Source organism: Artemia sp. Qi Xiang Cuo, chromosome 10 (assembly GCF_049724085.1).
Source record: "Artemia sp. Qi Xiang Cuo chromosome 10, ASM4972408v1, whole genome shotgun sequence".
Classification (NCBI taxonomy): Eukaryota; Metazoa; Arthropoda; class Branchiopoda; order Anostraca; family Artemiidae; genus Artemia; species Artemia sp. Qi Xiang Cuo.
The window spans coordinates 61192783-61218303 of record NC_142803.1 but is presented as its reverse complement, the minus strand read 5'-3'; the positions used below and the strand labels follow the sequence as shown (position 1 = coordinate 61218303).

Sequence of the window (25521 nt, the reverse complement as noted above, 5' to 3'; positions counted from 1 at the left end):
TTTCCTTCTATTGCTTCTCGGGCTTTCTCAAGCGCCTGAGCCACTCCCTCACCCAAGTTTTGCCAAGGAAAGCTTTCTTTTGCTTCCTCCATTTAGGGTTTGCGGCTTTGGTCTGCCTCTTCGGTGGCCCATGAAGTTGAGGCACCCTCTTCTTCTGTGAGGATGATCTTGTCAATGTCTTCAAATTGTTTTTCTTCAAGAGGACCTGGTCCAAAATCTACCTCAACAGTACCTAGGATGTCATTCAAAATCGGAGCCGCCATGTTGTCGTCATTTCCTTCCTCTTCATCAGATGCCTGATTGGGATCAGCAGGCAGGACAATGTCTTCCAGGAGCTCTAGAGCTTCGCTAAGTGAAATGCAGGGGTTTCTTGTCTTCATTTTCAGAAATCTGGAAGACGAAGAAAAATGTACAGAAAAATTTTAAGATATTTTTTCCATGTCGACTGATAGGCTAAAACTGAAGGATGATAAAGAACCCACATTAGCATTATTATTTTACTTATTCCCGATCAAAAAGAGGGATAAAACGGATTAATAATTAGAGAAAACAAGAAAAACACACATGGATATTACAAGTAAACTAAACGTATAAGTGAAAACTCCGAAGAAAATTGCAGAGAGAATTATGACACGAAACACGAAAAGCGTAGATCAAGTTTCCCCCAAATTGTCACGATCTAGTGAACCAACCAAAAGAATTTCATTAAAAAAAAAAATATATAAGAAATCAAGCGAAATTAGTAACAAAAGCGTAATCCTTAAAATTTCACGTACAAAAAGCAACCCTTACAGCCCACTGTCCTATAAATATGACATCAACGTAAAACGCCGTAAATCTTTGAATTTACTTGTCAGTTCTGTTGTTATTCAGGAATACAGTTAAATATACAGTTGTCGTACTGCTTTTAAAGCCACTACTGTCTAGGGGAGCGCTCACTATTTTTTACTGAATTTTTAAAACTACCGCTGTGCAATTATGCTAATTGTGACTTAAATAACGCCACCGATCTGATATTGAATGATCAACCGACATGGAAAAATTAACCTAGTTAAATTGGTCAATAGGGAAGCCTTTATCACTAAAAGCAAATTGTGGACAGCGTAAATTTAGCCACGATAATGTAAAACCAGCTGTCTTATAAATAAGACAGTTGGCCGCAACGGGTTAAGCCTACTGGTTGCCAAAAAGGCGGCCTTTTGTCCGTTTTTGTTAGGCTAAGCAAAGATCCGGATGTTCCCAGAATGATCTGCCAAGATTAGTTGGGTTGCGAAAAGAAATTTAAATAGATTTGAATTCTAAATGAGGCTCAATAGCCTTATTTATATGTTTTGAATTTTTGACAAGATAAATTTGTAAGAAAAAGGCATCAGTTTGTAACTTGAAAATATGTACCCAATCCTTATTGGAAAGTTACACTAGCTTACTCTTTTTCACGAATATGAAACAAACCTTGGTTTCTAATTAGTATTTATGTAATTTACTGTTTTGTATAAAATGTTTTGGCCCAAAAGATCCTTAAATCATTTCTCAAACTCTCCTTTAATGCTAATTGTAATGCGTATGTTTTAATGGGTATAGTTGAAGGCATTCCCCTTAATCAATACCTCACTCTTTACGCTAAAGTTTGATTTTTTGTTTCAGTTATTTAAGATTACTTTTAAGAATGATTTTTTTTTCAAATTTTTAAAAAAGCTTGTTATTCCCACTGAAGGGCCCTTGTGTTTCAGGGGTCGATTGGAACAAAAAGTCAAACTTTAGCATAAAGAGCGGGGTATTGAAGATGTGACAATCCCCCTCATATAAATAATAATTTCTGTTTGTTTTCAGCTTTAATGTCCCTCCTTTCTTTTTGTTCAAAAAAATTTCTATTTAATATTATCAAAATCGACTGAGGATTTCACCATTACTTTATTCATGAAATAAGCAATGGGAAAGGAAATTTACTTTTCCAAAATTTCGTAAAAATTTCAAATTAAAAATTTGTTTAAAGTAGTTTTTAAATGTCTGCTCCCTATAACCTGCGCACAAAAATGAAATAAAAATGAAATAGATGGCATGGTCTACAGAACCCACAATCTGTGTTGCCACTTATACCGAATTTTGCGGTATCATACCGCAATTTGGAAAGAAATTCCGCACTTTTTTCTGATTATACCGCATACCGCAATTATACCGCCAAATGACTTTGATCAGCGTATTTATACACCGAAATGACCTTTATCACTGAATTTATCCCAAGTAATGTTACCGTACGGGAAAAGGGACTATAGTTTGCTTTCTACTTCTAAAGACATACGGCTAAATAGGTTACTGAGGAACTCGCGAAGATTCAAACTAGTAATTAACGTGCTTCCAAGAGCAAATATTTTACATATCAGTCAGGTGCCAGAATGAAAGTAATTTTCAACCATTAGTATGGTAAAGGTGTACAGACACTGCAAAGCAGAGCGAATACTATAGTAGAATTTAATAAATAAGTAGTCCCGGGCTGTCCCATCTTGCTTCTTTTGGGCATTACCTTTCCACTTTTACAGCCCAATAGACTGAAGAGTATACGGTAAAAGAAATAAAAATTTATAAAAAAAGAAATAAAGTTTCAGACAATTATATCTTGGGCACTTATGTAGACAAGGGTGTTACTACCTTTTTTGCTTTAGGGCGAGAGAAGGAATAAAATATATACTGACGAATTGGAAACTGAATCATGCTGAGGATTTTTTAAAGCAAGTAGGCTAAATAATATGCTCTCTCGAAAAGTTGAAAATTGAAGAAAGGCATCACTTCAAATTTTATTATTCTTTACATTAATTTTTTTTTTAAATATATTTGAAGGACGTAGGCTAAGTTGTGTAAAAACTGTTTCTGTTGCGCGAAGCATCTAAAAGTAAAAAGGGGGAAAAAATTAGCATCTGGCTCGAAAATGTCGTTTGGTATATTTGCTGAGCCTGTAAAAACTTTTCAATCGAGCATTCTCGTCTTTTGGAGTGCGTCAAACTGTCTACTTTCTTTAAAAAAAAAAATGTGGGGAAAGACTGGAAGTGAAGACATTTAATCTAGTTTAAAACAGAAAAGAGATTATCCTACTTCCAATTTTCTAAAGAATGGGTTGTCGGACGAGCTACTAGTAATGAAGAAAGGGGGAGAGTTCCAGAAAGTGGGAAAAAAATATGAATTCATCATTGGGACTATTTTTCCCTTTTTTATATGGGGTCGTTATCTGAGTGACGTTTCTCTTCATTTTATTCTACCTTTCTTGTTCAAAGTCCATTGCAAAATCCACCACTTAAAAAATAATAAAGAATGGTAACAATTTTGTAGAAAAGTAGTAAGGAATTAATTGTTTTTGACAAGTGAGTTTTTTATTGAAACTAGTTACAACGAATTTGTATTAGGGGTACCAAAATACATCATATATTATAACCATGTTTCGGTAGAAAGGATACCGCAAAAACACCGCTTTTTTCATTGACCGACACCACTTATTGATATTGGTCAAGTGGCAACATTGCCCACGATCCACAAACTTTATAAAAACAGATCTATATTAAAGCTTAAATCAATTAACTAAAAGCTGAAAGTTTGACTCAAATGAAAGCAAAAAATCTGCTTGAATTAAACTTTGAAATTTTTCTTTTCAATAGGTAATTTGTTTATTATGATTTCTTACTTTGGTTTAGATAGGCGCAAAATAGCTTTAAATAGGCTAATCTTAAAGGATTGGTCAACTTAGAAAGAAACACTAAGTGCAGAAGAGTGAGTAATTTTTATTGAACATCCTATTCAGAACTTTGAATATAATTTTCCTTAATGTTACATTTTTGCTCCTTTCTTTCATAATTTTTTCAAAATAGGGGGAGTATACCAAATGGATATTATCTAAAAATTTCTATTCTATAGAATGTAAAAATAATATCCAACCATACTTAGTTATTGCCAAAATTATCCAACTAGTTAGCTATCTGAACAATCCTTTTAAGCAAGTAAGAAATTATCCAACTAGGAAAATAATTAAAATTTAAAAAAAAATAGTTTTATCTTGCTAGTCAAATACAATAAAGCATAAGAGCCAGCTTTGTATCTCTAACTAGGTGGATAATGCTATAAATTAATGCTTGTTATATATATCTAACTAGAAAGATAAATAAATTCTGAATGCAGACTAGTGATAATATCCAACTAGTCAGACAATTCTTTCTCTTAAACATAACATGAACATCTAACTTGGTGGATAACACTTTGTCCTAGCCCTTCTGATATTAATCCAACTAGGTAGTTAAGTAACTTCCTGCCTAGTTAAACATATATCAAAAGATTTAAGACTCAGCATTATCCACCTAGTTAGATATACTTGCTGTGTCTAAGAGAAACAATTTATCTGGCTAGTTGGATATTATCCCAAAACTGTATAGAATAATGTAATTCATTTATCTTCCTAGTTTTATATATATAAGGAGTGATAAGACTTAGTATTATACACCTAGTTAGATGTTCATGCTATGCCTAAGAGAGATGAATTGTCTGGCTAGATGGATATTATCCACAAACTACTCACATAATATTCTTGTATGACTAGATGGATCTATATCAGAAACACTAAGCAACATTATTATCCAACTACATAGATATTCTCTCTGCCTAAGAGAAACAATTTATCTGGCTAGTTGGATATTAGCCCTAAACTGCTTAGAAAATCTTCTTATCATCCTAGTTGGATATATATCAGGAGTGTTAAGACTTGGTATTACCCACCAAGTTAGATGTTCATGCTGTGCCTAAGAGACATGAATTATCTGGCTAGTTGGATATTAACCCCCAAACTGCTTAGAAAATCTTCTTATCTGTCTAGTTGGATAGATATCAGAAACACTGAGCTACATTATTATCCACCTAGTTAGATATTCTTGCTGTGCCTAAGAGAAACAATTTATCTGGCTAGTTGGATATTATCCCAAAATTGTATAATGGAATTTAGTTATCCTCCTAGTTGGATATATATCAGGAGTGTTAAGACTTGGTATTATCCACCTAGTTAGATGTTTATGCTAAGCCTAAGAGAAATGAATTATCTGGCTAGTTGGATAGGGTAAGACACCCAGTAGTCAGCCACCTGCCTATTCTCGGACAGAATGTAACTAACAGGGAACCTACCTCTAGGCTAATGTGCTTAGAAAGTTTATTATGCTAGAAAGTTTTTATACATAGCTGGTTTCCCTGGTCACTATTAGATATCTATATAGACATCTAATAGTGACCAGGGAAACCAGCTATGTATAAAAACTTTCTAAGCACATTAGCTTAGAGGTAGGTTCCCTGTTAGTTACATTCTGTCCAAGAATAGGCAGGTGGCCAACTACTGGGTGTCTTACCCTATTAACCCCAAACTGCTTAGAGAATCTTCTTATCTGCCTAGTTGGATATATATCAGAAACACTAAGCTACATTATTATCCAACTAGGTAGATATTCTTGCTGTGCCTATGAGAAACATCTTATCTGGGTAGTTGGATATTAACCCTAAACTGCTTAGAGCATCTTCTTATCTACCAATTTTGATATATATCCCAAACACTACGCTATGCTATTATCCAACTAGGTAGATATTCTGTATATTGCATAGACAGTCAAATATTCAGCTAGGTAGGTAAAGGTGTAAGAGTCTTAAAAATGTTATTATCTGTCTAGCATGATATTTTATATTTTATTACAAGTGTAGTTGGATATTATTTTTACATTCTATAGAATGAAATTTTTCTAAGAATATCCATTGGGCACCTTCCCCGGCTTAGGTAGGCTAAAAAGGTCTAGGATAGCTTCTCTTCAGAAGGTGACATGCCAAAATAAAAGAGAGAAGTTTTAATTTTTTTTTTTGTGTATTTTGTACTATTATTAGCAGGTGTCCCCCCATAATGGTCTTGGTAGTCATATGCCATTCTGTGAGAGTTACACAATAATTTACTAAATCATAATCAAGAACTAAACATAAGGAAATATAGTTAACCAATAGCCTAGCTACTGCAAATTTTGAAGAAAAAGTTTCATCCAGTAAATTTTAATGAATTTTAAAGCCAAATCATTGCTCATGAGAAGCAATAATCATAAAAATTTGAAAAGAATTTAAAACCTTGGTAAAATTTTAGTTTAGCTACTGGTGGCTTTCTTGGAAAGGGGTTAGGTTATTAAAATGGAACTTTTAGTGATGGATTAACAAAATAAAGTAGATGGCCCAGGAAGGTAATTTGAAAACCTACCCCCATTCCTCCCTCTATATGCTATAATGCAGATTATCATACATTACTGCTTATGATTACTCAAAATTCATCCTATATTACTGTTATAGTCATAAATCAGTACTTATGTTACAAAATTTCTGGTTTTAAACTTGTTTATTAAAGTATATTATTAATTACATACCTTCGTCTGTAATTACAGGATCCTGTTATTAAAAGATTGGGTAAATTTCTACTATAGCTACTTTTGGTTATCTTGGAAAGAGGTTAGATTAGGAAAATTAAACTTTCATTGATGGGTCTGCATGCTAAAGTATGTTCATGAAGGTGTTTTTAAAGCATCTACTCTCTCTCCTTCTCCCTCTCAAGGATCCTGACCTTTGGTGACCTTTAAAAAATCTGTTTGTTTTAAAAGTCAAATCTTTCAAAATTAATGTTTCGCTTAAATAAAGTTCAAAAAAGTTGTTTTCAGCTTCATAACTTTGCTCAGTCCTAATTTATAAAGTTTTAAAGATCTGCAAATATATTTCCTAAATTTTGAAAAACTTGATATGGCTTAAAATTCCACTAAAGTAACAGGAATTGCATTTTCAGAACTAAAGCCAGAAGAAAAAAGAAACTGATATCTGAAAATTAAGGTAAAATGTTGTTTTATCAAAATTTTAGTAGGTATAGACCAGTCATGTAGGCAAATTTCAAGACCCTCTAGAGAGAGAAGGATTGGAGGTAGGCACTTTAAAATACCTTCTTGGGACATATTTTAGTCTATGGATTCTGTCCATGAAAGTTTCATTTTCCTAACCTAACGCCTTTCCAAGATAGCCAAAAGTAGCTAAAGTAGAATTTTACCCAGGATTGGTCTACTTAGAAGGAAACACAAACTACAAAAGACAAATTGAAATGTGTTGAAAATCCTATTAACTTTACTGTTTTGCTCCTTCCCTGCTCTTTCCCTTTCCCTTCCCTTGCTCTTTCCCTGCCTAATTTTTAAATATAGGTATTGGTCTAAAATACCTTCTCCTCAGAAGGTTACATGCTAAAACACAAGAAAGAACATTTTTGTGTTTTGGACAGTAAATCAAATCCCCATACAAATCTGAAAAGAACATTAAAAACTAGACAATTTTCAAATTAGTTTTAAATCTTGATAGAATCTTAAAATAGTAACATATAGAACAAACTATATATTTCCCTTGCATCTTCAGTATGTTAAATTTATCAATATTGATTAAGTTTATGCATATTGGGTTGAAAAAAAAAAAGTTCTGTAGCACAACATAAATAAGAAATATGTAGTTGGGCTTAACTTTATGTTTGCACATTAGTAAGAGTTAGGGATTAAGTAATATGATGCACTAAGTAATGATAGGCTGTATGTAAGTATTTTAGGGTTCTTTTTAAGGTTATATATATATATATATATATATATATATATATATATATATATATATATATATATATATATATATATATATATATATAGAGAGAGAGAGAGAGAGAGAGAGAGAGAGAGAGAGAGAGAGAGAGAGAGAGAGAGAGAGAGAGAGAGAGAGAGAGAGAGAGAGAGAGAGAGAGAGAGAGAGAGAGAGAGAGAGAGAGAGAGAGAGAGAGAGAGAGAGAGAGAGAGAGAGAGAGAGAGAGAGAGAGAGAGAGAGAGAGAGAGAGAGAGAGAGAGAGAGAGAGAGAGAGAGAGAGAGAGAGAGAGAGAGAGAGAGAGAGAGAGAGAGAGAGAGAGAGAGAGAGAGAGAGAGAGAGAGAGAGAGAGAGAGAGAGAGAGAGAGAGAGAGAGAGAGAGAGAGAGAGAGAGAGAGAGAGAGAGAGAGAGAGAGAGAGAGAGAGAGAGAGAGAGAGAGAGAGAGAGAGAGAGAGAGAGAGAGAGAGAGAGAGAGAGAGAGACACACAGAAAAAAAGAAACACACACACACACACACACACAAACACACACACACACACACACACACACACACACACACACACACACACACACACACACACACACACACACACACACACACACACACACACACACACACACACACACACACACACACACACACACACACACACACACACACACACACACACACATATATATATATATATATATATATATATATATATATATATATATATATATATATATGTTGGTACTATTCAGCCCTCTTTCTTTTTGCTTCACTTTGTGGGCTACAGAGCTACTGTCTTGGTTGTCTCAAATTTATTAGATATTCTCAGATATCTTTCAGTAGATCTTTTGACTCAAGGAGTTCAAATATAAGATGATAGATATCGATTTCTGTGCTCTGTGTGCAGGTATAGTTGGCTAGGTTCTTGGCTGATAGTGAGATCTTGTGGTGTTTGAAGTATTTTAACAGTTTACAAAGCAAGGTATGTTGTGCAGACGTCAGCATATTACATTCAAATAGGCAATGGTCAATTGTTTCATTATTCATATTACAATGCCTGCACAGAGGGGACAGGAGAATTGAAGCACTTGAATTAGAGAGCTTATACGAGAATGCTAGGAAATTTAGTCCATTTGTTCCAGAACGAATTCTATGATAAATTTTAGAAGGATACTTATTGGGAAAGGGGGAAAGGATAGGATTAATCTTATTAAAATTAATATCTGATAGCCTCCATCGGTAAATATCTCTAATTGGGATTGGTATCCCACTTGGTTGGTCAATATTTATAGAATTTTTTGCTATTTCATCAACCTGATGATTACCACTTATGCCAGAGTGGCTAGGAATGTACTGAAAATAACTTTGTATGCCACTCCAAGTAAGATTATCAATAAAACTGAGACAATGATAAGTGTCAATGTCCAACTTAAATTGAGGAGCTGATGCCAGCAACTCAAGGCTTGATAGAGGGTCGGAATAGATGATAATATTATTCGAAATTGCAATCAAAGGTTGGTTTTGCTTAAGGTGTTCTAATGCCATGATTATGGCATTTAACTCAGCAGACATTATAGATAAATTATTAAATAATCTCTCGCCCACTGCAATGTTCAGGTGAGGAAGGAAAACACCACTTGCAACCTTCTCATTTATTTTTGACCCATTAACAAATATTTGGAAGTGATTTTTATTAGTAATTTATTGTTCTGCAATTTCTTTCTGGAGAAAAGCAGTGGGGGTTAATTCTTTATTCCGATTTGAAAATTCTGTATTTATTATGGTAAATGACCAATTCCATGGAGGGGATTGAGGGAAAGTAAGTGCAATAGACTTTGCTGGTACAGGGAACTTCTTTTGAATATTGGCATACTCATTTGCAATACCTCTATACATGGCAGGATGTCTTAACCAATTATGTAATGTATGTGAACTATTTGATTCAATTTTTGTAAGATGTTTTGTCAAAGGAAACCTACGTCTCTCCCTTTTTGTTGCTAAGCCATTCTCCATAAGCAGAAAATTGGTTCTTGTGGGTTTCCTAAGACCAAATATGAGACGTATTGTATCATTTTGAGTTGTTTCAATTTTTTTGCATCTGGGTCTTTGCAAATGCATCATAGACGATGAGCCCATAGTCAATATGGGGTCTTATATGTGATTTATAAAACTGGATTAAGTTTTTCTCCTTACAATCCCAGGGTGTGGAAAGAAGTCTTCTTAGTATATTTGCTTTTCTATAGCTTTTTTCTATTTTGTTTGAAATGTGGAGGTGGAAATTAAGTTTTTGGTCAAGCATGAGACCTAGGTAATTAATATGATTATCTTCTGGAATAGTTGTTTTATTTAGAGTTAGTTTTGCATTAACATGGTTTCGCTTCCGGTGAAACTGGATTATTTTTGACTTGGTGGGTGCACTGGGTAAATCTGAATGTTGAGAGAATTTTTCAAACTGGAAAAGTGACTTTTGCAGATTTGAATGTGCTATCTGAAAGGTGTTGCCAGATGACCATAGCACCAGATCATCAGCATATTGTAGATTCGTGTGGGGTAGGTTCATGTCCCAGAGATACAGAGCAAATAGGAGGCAACTGAGGACTGCTCCCTGAGGTAGGCCTTTGGATATTGTCTTTTGGGATGAAGAGGCTGAACCGACACAAACAATGAAACTTCGCACTTCTATGAAGGATTTAATAAAAGATACTAGCTTAGGGGGTACTCCAAGGTTTGCAAATTTATTTAAAAGGATTTGGTGGTTCACATTGACATATGCTCCTTCAAAATCTAGGAAAGCTGCCACTAGGATTTTATTTTTTGAGAAAGATTCATTTATTGCATTTGTTAGCAAAATGAAAGCATCTGTTGAGGAGTGGTATTTCCTAAATCCAGTTTGAGTGTGTGGGATCATATTATTTTTTTCAACAAACCAGAGCTGTTTTTCAACAGCCACATTTTGTTAGTGTTGAAGATTTCTTCTTCTATTTCAGCAAACATGGGCTTTTCAGTCAAGACTATCCAGCATTATTCCTTTTGACTCACTCTGAGAGTTGAAATGAGCTACTACAATGATTGGTCCTTATTTATCTTTAAACTGCTTAGATATCTTGCTGTAAATCTTTTGATTTTAGGAGTTTAAATATCAGAGGATATACATTGAGTTCTGTTCTCTGTGTGCAAATATGGTGAGTTAAACTCTTAGCTGATAGTGAGATTTTGTGGTGTTTCAAGTACTTTAACAGTTTACATTGCAGGGTATACTCTGCAGATGTCAGATTATAACATTCAAATAGGTCAACTGCTACATTTTTTATATTACAATGTCTGCAAAAAGGGGAAGAGGGAATTGAACTACTTGAATTTGGAAACTGATACAAAAACGCCTGATAAGCCCATTTGAGCCAGACCAAATTCTATGATAAATTTTAGAAAAGTGCTTATTGGGGAAGGGGGATAAATTTTGTTTATACTCATCTCTAATGGGGATTTGTCTCCCACTTGGCTTGTCAATATTTAGAGCATTTTTTTGCCATTTCAGCTGCCTGATGGCACTGGGTGTTTATTTGGGTATTTGGAAATTCATTTGCAATGCCTCTATACATAGATGTATTTCTTAACCAGTTATGCCAGGTATGTGAGCTATTGGCTTCGATTTTTGTCAGATAATTTATTAGAAGAAATCTTTGTCTGTCATTTATTGTTGATAATCCACTCTCATTAAGCAGAAACTTAGTATTTGTTGGCTTCCTTAGACTAAATATGAGACAGACTACATCATTTTGTGTTGTTTCAATTTTTGCATCAGGGTCTTTGCAAAAGCACCATAAAAAATGATTCCATTATCAAAATAGGGTTTTCAATGGGATTTTTAAAATTGGAGTAAAGTTTTCTCATTACAACCCTATAGTGTGGATAGAAGTCTTTTTATTATTCTGATTTTATATAGTATTTTTTTTATTGTATTTGTGATGTGAAGGTGGAAATTAAGTTTTTGGTCAAGTATAAGACCTAGGTAATTGATGTAATTATCCTCTGGAATGAGTTTACCATTTAGTGTTAGTTTTGCAGTAACATTTTTTTTGTTTATTCTGGAATTAGATTATTTTCTATTTTGTTGGTGCAATGGGTAAATCAGATTTTTGTAAAAAATTTTCAAATTGGAAAAGTGACTTGCAGCTTTGAATGTGCAAACTCAAAGGTGTTGCCAGTTGCCCATAATTCTAGAGTTTCAGCAAATTATAAATTGGTGTGTGGGAGGCTCATGTCCCAGAGAAACAAGGAGAAGAGGAGGCAGCTCAGGACTGCACCCTGTGGAAGACCTTTGGAAGACCTTTTGTTGTAGTTTTGAGTGAGGAAGCTGAGCCTACACAAACAACAAAACTTCGATTTTTAATGAAACATTTTATAATGGATACTAGCTTCTGGGGTAATCCAAGATTTGCATGTTTGGCTGAAAGAATCTGGTGGCTCACATTATCATATGCCCCTTCAAAATCTAGGAAAGCAACAACTAGGATTTTTTTTTTTTTTTATAGAGATTCATTTATTACATTTGTTAGCAAGATAAAATCATCTGTCTAGGACTAGTGTTTCCTGAAGCTATATTTGAGCATGAGGTATCATATTATTCTTCTCAACAAACCAAAGAAGTGAATTCTAAATCATTTTCTCCATTACTTTTCCCAGCACAGGAGTAATCATTATACCCCTATAAGACTCAGGGTCATATTTGGGTTTATTTTTCTTTAAAATTGGTAGGAGGGATAAACATTTCCAAACATTGGGGAGTGTGGATGTAGCCCATTCATGATTAGGCTATAGCAATTAAGGTGTTCCTGTTTAAAAGAAGGGGTGAGATTCTTTATCCATGTTGGGTGTATGTTGTCATAGCTACTATTAGCCTTGGCTCTAATGTCTTGTGATGCATTATTCAGTTCATGAATTGTGAATGGGCGTGTTATGTACTCTGAGCCTGAGCAAGGCTGTTATATGGGATTTATGGAGATTGGGGTGGTGTTACTGTTATTATTTGATGTTAGCTTTTAGAGAAAAGAGTTGCAAATAAGTTTGCCATTTCATTATCATAATGGGTATTATTATTTAATAGCTCACACTGGAGTGGGTTGGGAGAGGTTTTTTTTTTCCAAAGATGTGGCTTATGAGCTCATGTATAATTGGCTCACGTGTTTCTGTAGATAGACTATTTGCAAAGTTATTCCGGTAATTTTATTTAGCATTTATTATAGTCTTTTGAGATTAGCCTCAGCTTGTAACTTATTTAAATATATAGTAGAAGAGGTTTTTTTTCAGATATGTTTTTCTAGCTGCCTTTTTTTGCCTTCATTTGTTTTGGCACTCATTTATCCAATATGCTTTATTAGGGTGTTTAGGGATTGTTTTCTTGGTTGTTGTGTTGGGTATAGCATGATTAGGTGTATATGTTAGTATGGATGCCAAAACTTCCAGCATGTGTTTCAGCTGTTATAGTTGAAATATATGATCCCTGGGCGAGACTTATAATGTCATCATCTAGGCTAGCTTATTCTTGAATATAGTCCAATTTGCTTTAGTTTTAATATATTTCTGGGGTATGGGGCTGAATTCTAATGGGTTGAATTATTGAATAAACTATGGCAAAATGGTCTGTACAGAGAATATTAATTTTCTTTATATAAGTTTTATTCAAATTTATTCATGCAGTTTGTAAGTCAATTGTGGAAAATTTACCCCCTTTGGGGTTAAAATACAGATTTAAATTTGGAGGGGTAGCAATTGCTAAATCAGTTTTATATGAGATCAAACATTCAATAAACTTGCCAGTTTTATTTGCTGGCTTATCCCCCCACAAAGACTGTGGGCATTAAAATCTCCACAAATAATTATGTTTTTTTTAGCATTCTTTATAGCTTTCTCTGCAGCTATTTTGAGATTTAGTGCTCGTTTTTTGTATTCAGGTCATAATATTTTATTGGAAGAATTATAGGGGTCTTTACAGTTAATGCATGTGGGCTGATCATTTTTACAAATTTTCATTCCTTTGGATTGAGAGTTCTTACATTTACTGCAGGTTTGTGATTTCTCTGCATTTGTTTGTTGAGTGTCCCAGTTTTAGACATTTTTGGCAGTGTATTGGTTTTGGCTTGTAGGGTATGTGAGGTTTCATTTGTCCAAAGAGGAATATCTGGCCTTGAATATTTTTTTTTTTAAGTGTGAATAAGAAAGACTTTCGGCAATTAGCATCTGGTTTTCCCAGTTGGGTAATATCTGCAACTGGGATTGGGTTTCCAATTCTGCCAGAGAGCCCTTTCTTTAGTTCCTGATTTGGTATTCTTGGAGGAATGTTACACACAACTATTTTAGTTGGGTAGTCCTTTGGGGTTCAGAGAGCAGACTTTATTGGGATGTTAAGAAGTGTTTTCCAGTTAAGTAGTAATTGTGCTGATATGGAATCTTGGAGAGCTAGTAGCAAAAATCCATCACAGTTGATTTTTAACAAAAACATTGACTTTAAAAATTGGAAAATTGCAACCCTTATTACAGTTATCTTATTTATATCAAAGGGGGTTTCAGGAGAAATTTTTAGGTATATTTCAAGGTTTGGAGAGGGTGGGGTTGGTGCAAGAGGAGGGGGAGAAGGGGAGCTGTTTTTCAATGTTGAGAGTTTTCCTTTTTTTGGAGTTCTTTGAAAGGACCTCTTGAAAGTCATTTTCATCTTGGATAGTGACATACAACCCCACCTCCATCATTGTCTTATCCATTATTGAAATTGAATTTGACCCATCATGTGAGCTTAGAGAGAGACTTGACCAACCAAGATGGTGTGGAATATTTGGTTATATTCCCTTTTCGGGAATATTTGGGGTAGGGTCTGGGGGACCTTGGGGGGGGGGGGTAGCATTGCCATGGCCAGATTTGAACAAGCTTTAATGCCAACACAGGGAAATTACAATACCAGACCATCTGCACTATTATGAAGGGAGGTCTACACCATCCACCAAGAACCACCACAGTGTAGTCCAAAAAGTGGTTTGGTGCACGATTTGTTTGGTTTCCCTCTGATAACTCCAGATAAATAAACACAAGAATTTTTTTTATAAATCTCGTAAAATGTTGCTGTTGCTGATAATTGTGATTGTGACCTCATGTTATATTTTTTTCTTCTTCAGTTTTGTTTTTGACTTGTTCTGATGTTTGCTGTTACTTGTCTTCTAACAGCAAAATTCTTTCTTCACTTCACTTTTATATGTTCTGATACTTGCTTTCTTGATATTGTTTGTAATTCTCACTGTCACTTATCTTATAACTATATATTTCTTTTTCTTGCTGTGACGTATATGTTAACCAAATATTTGTTCGTTCTTCACTTTCATTTGTAACTTGTTCTACTTCTCATTGTCACATATCCTTTAAACAAATATCTGAACTTGAACTTGAACTTGTTCTTCTCTTCTGTTTTTCAATTGTTGTAATTGTTGCCAACACAAGTATTCTAACTGTCTATTTCTTTGTGTTTCATTCTTGTTTATCATTATGGTAGGCCTACTTTAGACATTTTTTCATACCCTTTACCTCAACTGCTTTGATTAGTATTATCGCATTTGATGCTCTAGGCTTGTTGCTTTGTACCTAGGCTTTATGAAAACTACTTAAAACACTTTTGGCAAATAAAATCATTAAACATGGTGTTTTATTCTTAGCTATGTTCCTTTTGTAATATTACATGCGTCATGCATTTCAGATCAGTATGTTTGCTCCAATATGTATGAAAAATCGTAATTAAAAAAATTCTGAATTTCTGAGATCAGTTTGAATTAAAATTATTAAATGTTAAAATATACAGTTTGATTTCATTAGTTCTTTCAAGTCATCTTGATTATTATATTGATTCAAATTATTTTCTCTTTTTCGTCATTGTTTTAAAACATTTAACCTCCCCATTCACAGTACATCTAGATCTAATTAAAATGTAATGGAGAGAGACCCCTCTTCTATTTATTTTAAGTTTTTCTTGACTATTCATTTTAATTTCTTTTCAATTTAGGACTTATTTACTTCTCAGTATCAGTATCTTTTATCTTTATTGTTTTATATCCTTTTTTCTATTTTTACAGGTTTTTACTATCAGTTATTTATTGGTAGTAATTAAGGACTGTTTTAGGGTTGAATCAATATATGACTTTATTTTTTATTTGTCTCAGGTTTTAACATGACTATATTTTTTCTTGAAAAACTCTATTTTCGCTTGCATTATTCAAATTAATAAAATGAATAATTTTACTGGACTGCTGAAAATAGATTATTGTGCTCATGGAGTGTCTATTGGTGGTTTGATAAATATACATGGTTTAGCCAGACAAAAAATGGGTACTTCCATGAAATCTTTAAGATTCAGCACTGACAGGTTGAAAAAGTGGTCGTTCTTATTTGGGGTCAGTTTAAACATATGAATATAATTAAAGTGCTTGGCAAGTGCAAGTGTATTCGATAAACTACTGTTGCATCACAGTGGTCGGTTTTCTGCATCAGTGCGTGACAGCAGTTGGTATTCAGTCTCAGCTAAGAAAAAATTATAAAGTATACCTTTAAATTGGTCACCAGTTATTGATTGATGAGTAACCTGTTTAAATACCTTGCATGATAAAGCCTATTTTGGTCTTGTGAAGCGATCCTGAATCTCTAGTTTTCATATATAAACTTTTAGAATTTAGATACTGTCAAATTGAGCTAAATATGATCTAGGGTTTGATCATGCATGCAGGTAGGAATAGAACCAGAGCTTTCCTCTCTTCGAAATTCAAAAACTGAATTTTGATGGAAGGGATAGAAAATAACTGACTAATAAGTTGCATAGGTCAATTGATCTTGTCAACTGATTTGTCACAATAACAATTTGAACAGGTCAATGGAAATAGATGATGATGTCAGCCATGGGATATTCCACTAATATTGTCAAAGTCAATTTTTATTCTGAAGAATCAGGCTAATTATTGGATTTGTTAATCCACAACAACTTCTCTTGCTTTGAGCTAGCAAGCCGAATTCAATAATGTAAATATATATATTAGTATAAGGTATGTTTAAATAACCAAAAAAGGGCTGTATAAAATATTATGATTGAAAACTACCACACAAAAGTTGTGCCCCATTACATTTGAAAAATTTATTCATATTTCGAATTATATCGAATTTCAAGAGCTGCTGTCAGTTCTTGTGCATATTCAATCTGTCACTCTAGGCTGTATACAAATGTTTACTGAGTATGTGTTTTTTTTCAAATCGATACTGTACATTATACTGTTGTATGAATCAAATGTTGCGAAGAAATACCTCCAAAAACTCATCAAAATCAGTAATTTATTGTATATTGCCATGGTCGAGCATGGTTTTTGCCAAGGCTGTCCAACATCCCCAATTCTGTTCAATTTTATAGAAGTTTGGAATTAACAAGAATTAGGTAAGCATGGTGTTTCCTTGGGGAATTGCACAAACCCCTATGGTCGAAACGAGAAACAGGGCTCAAACGAAACTCAGAATATGCTTGGCCTGCATACACTTCATACTACTATATGACTGCGAGACTTGACCCCTAAAATCAGAGGAAGACCAAAAACTAGACATCCTAGACCGGAAACGCCTAAAAGCTATTTGTAGCATCAGACAGTACCAACGAATCAGTAACTACTAGCTCATGAAGATGTGAAGGTGAAAACTTACAATATCTAGCCTAATCCCAGAAAACCGCCTCAAGTGGTTTGGCCATGTAATGCGATACCCAAAGAAGATCCTAATACGCCAGGTTCCTTCTGTAATGCCTCCCTTCGTAAGGAAAAGCATTGGGAGGCTAGATCAAGTCATGGAAGAACATCGTGAAAAATGACGTCAAGCCTCTATGTTGAAAATTGACGTCTCCTCCCCATAGTATAGTGCAGACGGTTTGATATCATCTATTTTCCCTTCTTGTTTTAGTTTTATATTTGTTATTAAAGCTTTTTCCAATAGGAAATGTTTAGAAGTCCTCCAAAAAAAAACATCCCCCCAGATCCCAAATCAAAATCCATAGTGAAATATACCCATCCTGGCTGGTCAAGCACATTATCTGAAAGTTCTAATGATAGATCCAATTCAGAGAATACGACAATGATAACTGTAGGTCCTAATGCAACCATAAATGATGATAATGGGTTTCAAGAGGTCCTCTCTAGAAGCTCTAAAAAAAGGAAAAAATCTCCCCAATTAAAAGCATTTCCCCCTCCCTGCCCAAGATCCTCCCTCCAAAAACTTAGGAATTTACCTTAAAATTACTCCCACTACCCCCTTTGAAATAAAAATGATCACTGCAATAAGAGTTGCAATTTTTAAATTGCTAAAATCAATGTTCTCTCTTAACATTAACCGTGATGGATCTCTGCTAATAGCTGTAGAAGATCAGAAATCAGTAGATACAATAATTAACCTTAAATCCCTTCTGAATATCCCAATTATTGCATCTAATTGGAACCCAAAACAATCACCAACAAAAATTGTAGTTTTTAATGGTCCCCCAGAGATATCTACTCAGGAGTTAAAAGAAGGCCTCTCAGATAGGGCCGGAAATACAATCCCAGTTGAGGATGTTACCCAACTTGGAAAACCTAACTCTACTGGCCTAAAAACTAGTAGATCCTTCTTATTCACACTAAAGGATAAAATTGATATCCCAGAAAAATTATTCCTATTTGGGCAAATCAAACCACACAAGGAATACAAACCTAAGCCTATTCAGTGTCAGAAGTGTTTCAAACTGGGACACACAACAAACAAATGCAATGAAATTCTCCAAGAGTGTAGTAATTGTAAATCTTTCCATCCTAAAGAGCTGACAACTTGCAACAACACCCAGCCTACATGCATCAATTGCAAAGGCCCACATGAATCTACAAATAAATCATTATGCCCTGCATACAAGAAAAGAGCTCTAACACTCCAAATATCAACAGAGAAGGCCATCCCATCCCCCTTTGCAGCAATTGAAGCAAATTGTGCCCAACAATACCAAATAAAGCCTGTAATGAAACCAACCAAAACCCCTAAGTCAAATGCCCCAAATGCATCAAGCACCCCATATAAAACAATATCTTCTAAGCCCCCTAGCTCAAATCCCTATCAGAAGGAATCACCAAGCCAGCAAGCCTCGTTTTCCGGTGAGATGAGGCCAGCCTGGCCCTCCCTCCCAAGAAGGAACAAACCAAAAGCACTACCAGGACTCAATCCCTTAACCAACTAACAGGATGCACTACCAAAAATGCAATCCCCAAACATATGCTTATTCATTCTAAACTGTAATGCAGTGCAGACCATGAACATACATAGACTACAGAAAACAAAATTATTGCAGAATTGGCAAAAATCTACATCCCAGAAGATATGCTCATTCAAGCAAAAAACGATCTTGCTTTACTTTTAACAAAGCTGAAAATTGATACACAGTCATATAAAGCATAAATAAACAACACAACATTTATCAATACTCCAATGGAATGTAAGATCACTCACAGAAAATAAGCTAAATGAACTAATATCATTTATGAATAATAATTCCATTAATATTGCTTGCCTCCAGGAAACTCATTTAATCCAAAATCAACAAATTAAGTCTCTGGGATATACTATCCTGAAAAAGGATAGATCTTCAGTGAGAATAGGAGGTGATGTATCTTTATTAGTTAATAATAATATAAAATGTTGTGGCATCAAATTTCCAGATTTTGAAAATGATGTTCATGTCATTGGTATAAGTGTTTGGCTGAATAATTTAAAAACTTACATAATAAGCTTTTATAACCCTAATGGCCAAATTACAAATGCCAAGGATTTCTTTAATCATATAAATAATTCTAATATGTTAAATAATATCATTATTTGTGGTGATTTCAATGCCCACAGCCTTTTGTGGGGGAATAAACCAGCAAATAAAGCTGGTAAATTTATTGAGCATATGACTTCAAATAATAATGAATTAGCTGTTGCTACCCCTCCAAACCTGAATACATATTTTAACCCCAAAAGGGGCAAATTCTCCACAATTGACCTACAAATTGTGTCTTTAAATTTTTTGAACAAAATTTACATAAATAAAATTGATAGTCTATGTACAGACCACTTTGCTATAGTTTGCTCCCTAAACGAACCTGCTGAAACTTCATCTCATACCTCCAAATATATCAACACTAAAGCAAATTGGTCTATTTTCCAAAATAAGCTAAATGATGAAATTACAAGTTTCACCCAAAGTTCATGCATTTCTAACACAACAGTTGACACACATGCTGAAGCCTTGACATCTTGACTAATAAATACAGCTAATCATGCTATCCCCAGGACAACACCTAAGAAAACATTCCCTAAACAAATTCCTAAAGCATGGTGGACAAATGAGTGCCTAAATACATGGAAGATAAAAAAGGCAGCTAGGACAGATTTTATAAAAAAAACCATCACCTACTACATATTTAAAAAAATTACAAGCAGAATCTAATCTAAAAAGGACTATAATAGATGCTAAATATAAATAATGGAATAATTTTGCAAATAATCTCTCCAGAGAAACGCATGAGCCAATTATACATAAAGTCATAAGCCACATATGTGGGAAAAAGACTTCTCCCAACCCACTCCTGTATGAACTTATACATAATAATACCCATTATGACAATGATAATGAAAAGGCTAACCTATTTGCAACTATTTTTGTTTATAAGCTAGCATCAAATAATAAAAGCAAACTGTCCCCAATTCCTATGAAACCAAGTTACCAACCTCACCCCGGATCCGAGTACATAACTAATCCATTTTCAATCCAGGAATTGAATAATGCAATACATCATATTAGGTCCAAAACTAGCAGTAGCTATGACAATATACACCCTACATGGATAAAGAATCTCACACCTTCATACAAACTCGCTTCAAACAATCACGCTTGGGCATCTTCTAGGTTCCCCAATATATGGAAATGTTCGTCCCTCCTACCAATCCTAAAGAAAAATAAACCAAAAGATAACCCTGAGTCTTATAGGCCCATATTGATTACACCTGTGATGGGGAAAATAATTGAGAAAATAATTTATCACAGACTCCTCTGGTTTGTTGAGAAAAATAACATGATCCCACACACTCAAACTGGATTCAGGAAATACCATTCCTCAACAGATGCTTTCATTTTGCTAACAAATGCAATAAATGAATCTTTCTCAAAAAATAATATCCTAGATGCAGCTTTCCTTGATTTTGAAGGAGCATATTACAATGCGAACCACCAAATTTTTTTAAATAAACTTGCCAACCTTGGAGTACCTCCTAAGCTAATACCCTTTAATAAATCATTCATAGAAGTGCGAAGTTTCACTGTTCGTGTTGGTACAGCCTCTTCACCCCAAAAGACAATAACCAAAGGCCTACCTCAGGGAGCTGTCCTCATGTTCCTCCTATTTGTCTTATATCTGCGGGACATGAACCTACCCCACATGAATCTACAATATGCTGATGATCTGGTGCTATGGTCATCTGGTAACACCTTTCAGATAGCACGGTCAAATCTGCAAAAGTCGCATTTCCAGTTTGAAAAATTCTCTCAACATTCAGATTTACCCATTGCACCCACCAAGTCAAAAATAATCCAATTTCACCGGAAGCGAAACCATGTTAATGCAAAACTAACTCTAAATAAAACAACTATTCCAGAAGATAATCATATTAATTACCTAGGTCTAATGCTTGACCAAAAACTTAATTTCCACCTCCACATTTCAAACACAATAAGAAAATGCTATAGAAAAGCAAATATACTAAAAAGACTTCTTTCCACACCCTGGGGTTGTAAGGAGAAAACCTTACTCCAGTTTTATAAATCACATATAAGACCCCATATTGACTATGGGCTCATTGTCTATGGTGCATGTGCAAAGACCCAGATGCAAAAAATTGAAACAACATAAAATGATATAATACGTCTCATATTTGGTCTTAGGAAACCCACAAGCACCAAGTTTCTGCTTATGGAGGGTGGATTAACAAAAATAAGGGAGAGAAGTAGTTTACTCTTGATAAAACATCTTGCAAGAACTGAATCAAATAGCTGACACACATTACATAATTGGTTAAGAAATTTAGCCATGTATAGAGGTATTGCAGATGAGTATGCCAATGTTCAAAAGAAGTTCCCTGTACCAGCAAAGTCTATTGCACCTACTTTCCCCCAATCCCCTCCATGGAATTGGTCATTTCCCATAATAAATACTGAATTTTCAAAATGGAATAAAGATTTAACCCCCATTGGTTTTGTCCAGAAAAAATTTGCAGAACTTAATACATTTACCTATAAAAATCACTTCCAAATATTTGTTGATGGGTCAAAAATGAATGAGAAGGTTGCAAGTGGTGTTTTCCTTCCTCATCTGAAAATTGCAATGGGTGAGAGATTATTTAATAATTTATCTATAATGTCTGCTGAGTTAAATGCCATAACCATGGCATTAGAACACCTTAAGCAAAACCAATCTTTGATTAAAAATTCGAATAATATTATCATCTATTCCGACTCTTTATCAAGCCTTGAGTTGCTGGCCTCAGCTCCTCAATATAAGTTGGACATTGACACTTATCATTGTCTCAGTATTATTGATAATCTTGCTTCAAGTGGCATAAAAACTTACTTTCAGTACATTCCTAGCCACTCTGGCATAAGTTGTAATCATCAGGTTGATGAAATAGCAAAAAATTCTATAAATATTGACCAGCCAAGTTGGAGACCAATCCCAGTTAGAGATATTTACCGATGGAGGCTATCAGATATTAATTTTAATAAGATTAATCCTATCCTTTCCCCCTTTCCCAATAAGTATCTTTCTAAAATTTATCATAGAATTCGTTCTAGAACAAATGGACTAAATTTCCTTGCATTCTCATATAAGCTTTCTAATTCAAGTGGTTCAATTCCCCTGTCCCCTCTTTGCAGGCATTGTAATATGAATAATGAAACATTTGACCATTGCCTATTTGAATGTAATATGCTGAAGTCTGCACAACATACCTTGTTTTCTAAACTGTTAAAATACTTCAAACACCACAAAATCCCACTATCAGCCAAGAGCCTAGCCAACTATACCTGCACACAGAGCATATAAATCGACATCTATTATCTTATATTTGAACTCCTAGAGTCGAAAGATATGCTGAAAGATATCTGAATATATCTAATAAATATGAGGCAATCAAGCCAGTAGCTCTGTAGCCCACAGAGTGAAGCAAAAGGAAAAGGGCTAAATAGTTTTACTGAAAAGCCCGCCTGCTTTTAAATAGAAGAAGAAGAATGCTGTTTCCAGAAATGTGGCTAAAGTTTGGGCAAGTTTTAGCTTCCACTCATATTACCAAAGATAAAGGACAGATGCCTTTGGCAGAACCTGGTCCAGCAGCCTCTTGATGGTGAGTTGGGCTGAATAGGTTGTGACTTTAGTAATTACTCTCATGTGCATATTGCCTCAAACCTTATTCTTGTATCACAAGATGGCGGAGGAGAGGGGATGAAGTTAAACTGGAAGTAATTCTTTAGAGTAATCAGTTATAAGTTTTTTCAAATGTAAAGAAGGGAAAATTTATTATTACAGTGTTTCCTTTGGAAGAGGATACACACTCCTCTTGGAAGTGCATGTATGAGGCATCTCAAGACTGAACTTAACTCCTGCCCTGAGTTATTTATAAATGATCTAAAATTTTAATGTGTTTTTGTTTTTTTTTTGTTCTTTGCATTATGTGTATGTTAGGCAAGAGTTGAATATTATACAAGAATCTAGAAATAAAAACACGGAGGTGTCTGTGTCTTATAGATTTTAATTAGGCTTAAATAAGAAAGGGGAAAGAGCAAGGAAACAGCTGAACCGCCCACTAATAAAAAGAAGGAATTTTTTTTTTCCTGTTTCAATAATTCCCTTTCAGACACTCAATGAAAGTTAAACTAAATGCAATAAAAGTGCCCAAAACCTGAATGATTTTTGATAAATTTTAAATTGCAATATATTTCAAATACAGGTCAGGTACACAGCTGGATGTTTGGTATAAGGAGTAAGTAATCTTCAAGCAAATTAATAGCGAAAACACTCTAGAAATTTTCAAATTACATATTGAAAATGGCTACACTTTTAATGAATATATTCTGTCTTCCCCTGCTTTACCTAAACTTGCCAACTATCAACCAGGGATTTGATTTCCCCCACCCCAAACCTTCCTGTGAATATGTTTGATTTTCATTATTTTTTTCTAGATATGACTATGGAGTTGGTATTCCAAGATTCTCAAGCAAAGCAAGATTACAGAGCACCTTTTGTACCAAGTTCTACTGATTTATATATTAAGCAAGAACAGGATCTTGATTTTGATAATGGACTGGCGATCGAGTTTTGCGAAATTGCTGAAGATATTGTCAGAGAAAATGAAAATCTTGTACAAGAGTCAAGTTCTTCAGTAAAAACAATACCACTAGAAAGGACTCTTGCTGTGGAAAAACCATTCGAATGTGATATATGCAAGAGGGTGTTTACTCGGAGTTCTGCTTTATCTGTACACAGAAAAACTCACACTACAGAGAAACCATTCGAGTGTGATGTATGTAGGAGAACTTATGCTGGTAAATCTGTCTTAGTTATACACAGAAAGTTTCACAACGGAGAGAAGCTATACAAGTGTCAACTATGTGAAAAAAACTTCACAGAAAATTGTCTTTTATCTAGACAACAAAGAACTCATACTGGGAAAAAGCCATATGAGTGTCGAGTATGTGAAAAACGGTTCTCTACTAGTTCTGGTTTTTCTAAACATCAAACAACGCATACTGGGGAAAAAACATTCAAATGTCAAGTGTGTGAAAAACGCTTCATGTCTAGCTCGCATTTATCTGCACATCTGATAACGCATACCGGGGAAAAACCATATGAGTGTAGAGTATGTGAAAAACGATTCACTTCTGCTTCAAGTTTACTTTATCATCAAAGAACGCATACTGGGGAAAAACCATTTGAGTGTCAAGTATGTGAAAAACGTTTCACTTCTGCTTCAGGTTGTCACATTCACCAAAGAATGCATACTAGGGAAAAACCATTTGAGTGTCAAGTATGTGAAAAAAGATTCTCTACCAGTTCACATTTATCCTCACACCAAAGAACTCACACTGGGGAAAAACCATTCGAGTGTCAAGTATGTGAAAAAAGATTCTCTACCAATTCATATTTATCCTCACACCAAAGAACGCACACTGGGGAAAAGCCATTCGAGTGTCAACTATGTGAAAGACGCTTCTATTTCAGCTCTGAGTTATCTAGACACTTAAGAACGCATACCGGATACTATGCAAAAAAATCCCTACTCATCAGCACCAAATAACTTACACTGGGGAGAAGGCATTGCAATGTAATTCGTGTACCGAAAGCTTTGTCTTAAGTTTCAGTCTATTGAAACACTAAATAAATCATGCAGAGAACACACTTGTTTAATGCTGGGAATGGGAAAAACTTCAATTTCACTATTATTTTTCTGTTACATAGAAATTGCGCTGGAAAAATAACTTTTGATTTTGCAGCATGTAAACAACTCGCAGTGTCTAAAATAAATTCGGATTTGACATTCTGGAAAGGGAATTGTGGGCTTTGAAGCCCACAATCATTTATTACAAGTATTGTTTCTTGCTCCCTTTTATAGAAATACCTAAGGACTTAAATGAGAAAAAACAATTTAAGTGATTTGCTTGTAGAAAAAAGTTTTCAATTCTGTAAAAAAGAATTTCTGTACGCAAAAGAAATCAAACTTGAGAAATTGGTCCCTTTTGAGTGTGCTGATTTTAAAAATAAAGAATCGTAGTTTCTA

The 25521-nt window shown here is 34.5% G+C and overlaps 1 protein-coding gene across 2 annotated transcripts; it reads left to right on the top strand.

Moving 5' to 3' along the window:
* The first annotated feature begins 3523 nt into the window (after positions 1 to 3523).
* Positions 3524 to 25521, top strand: LOC148947988 (uncharacterized). Of its 2 annotated transcripts, none has more exons than XM_089095638.1 (2): positions 3524 to 3644; positions 23927 to 25521. In XM_089095638.1, the coding sequence occupies exon 2, from the start codon at positions 23929 to 23931 to the stop codon at positions 25039 to 25041; it is 1113 nt and encodes a 370-aa protein (XP_088951764.1). In that variant the 5' UTR covers positions 3524 to 3644; positions 23927 to 23928; the 3' UTR covers positions 25042 to 25521. The 2 variants fall into 2 exon arrangements, with proteins under 2 accessions (XP_088951764.1, XP_088951765.1); XM_089095639.1 differs by having other exon boundaries at positions 3628 to 3756.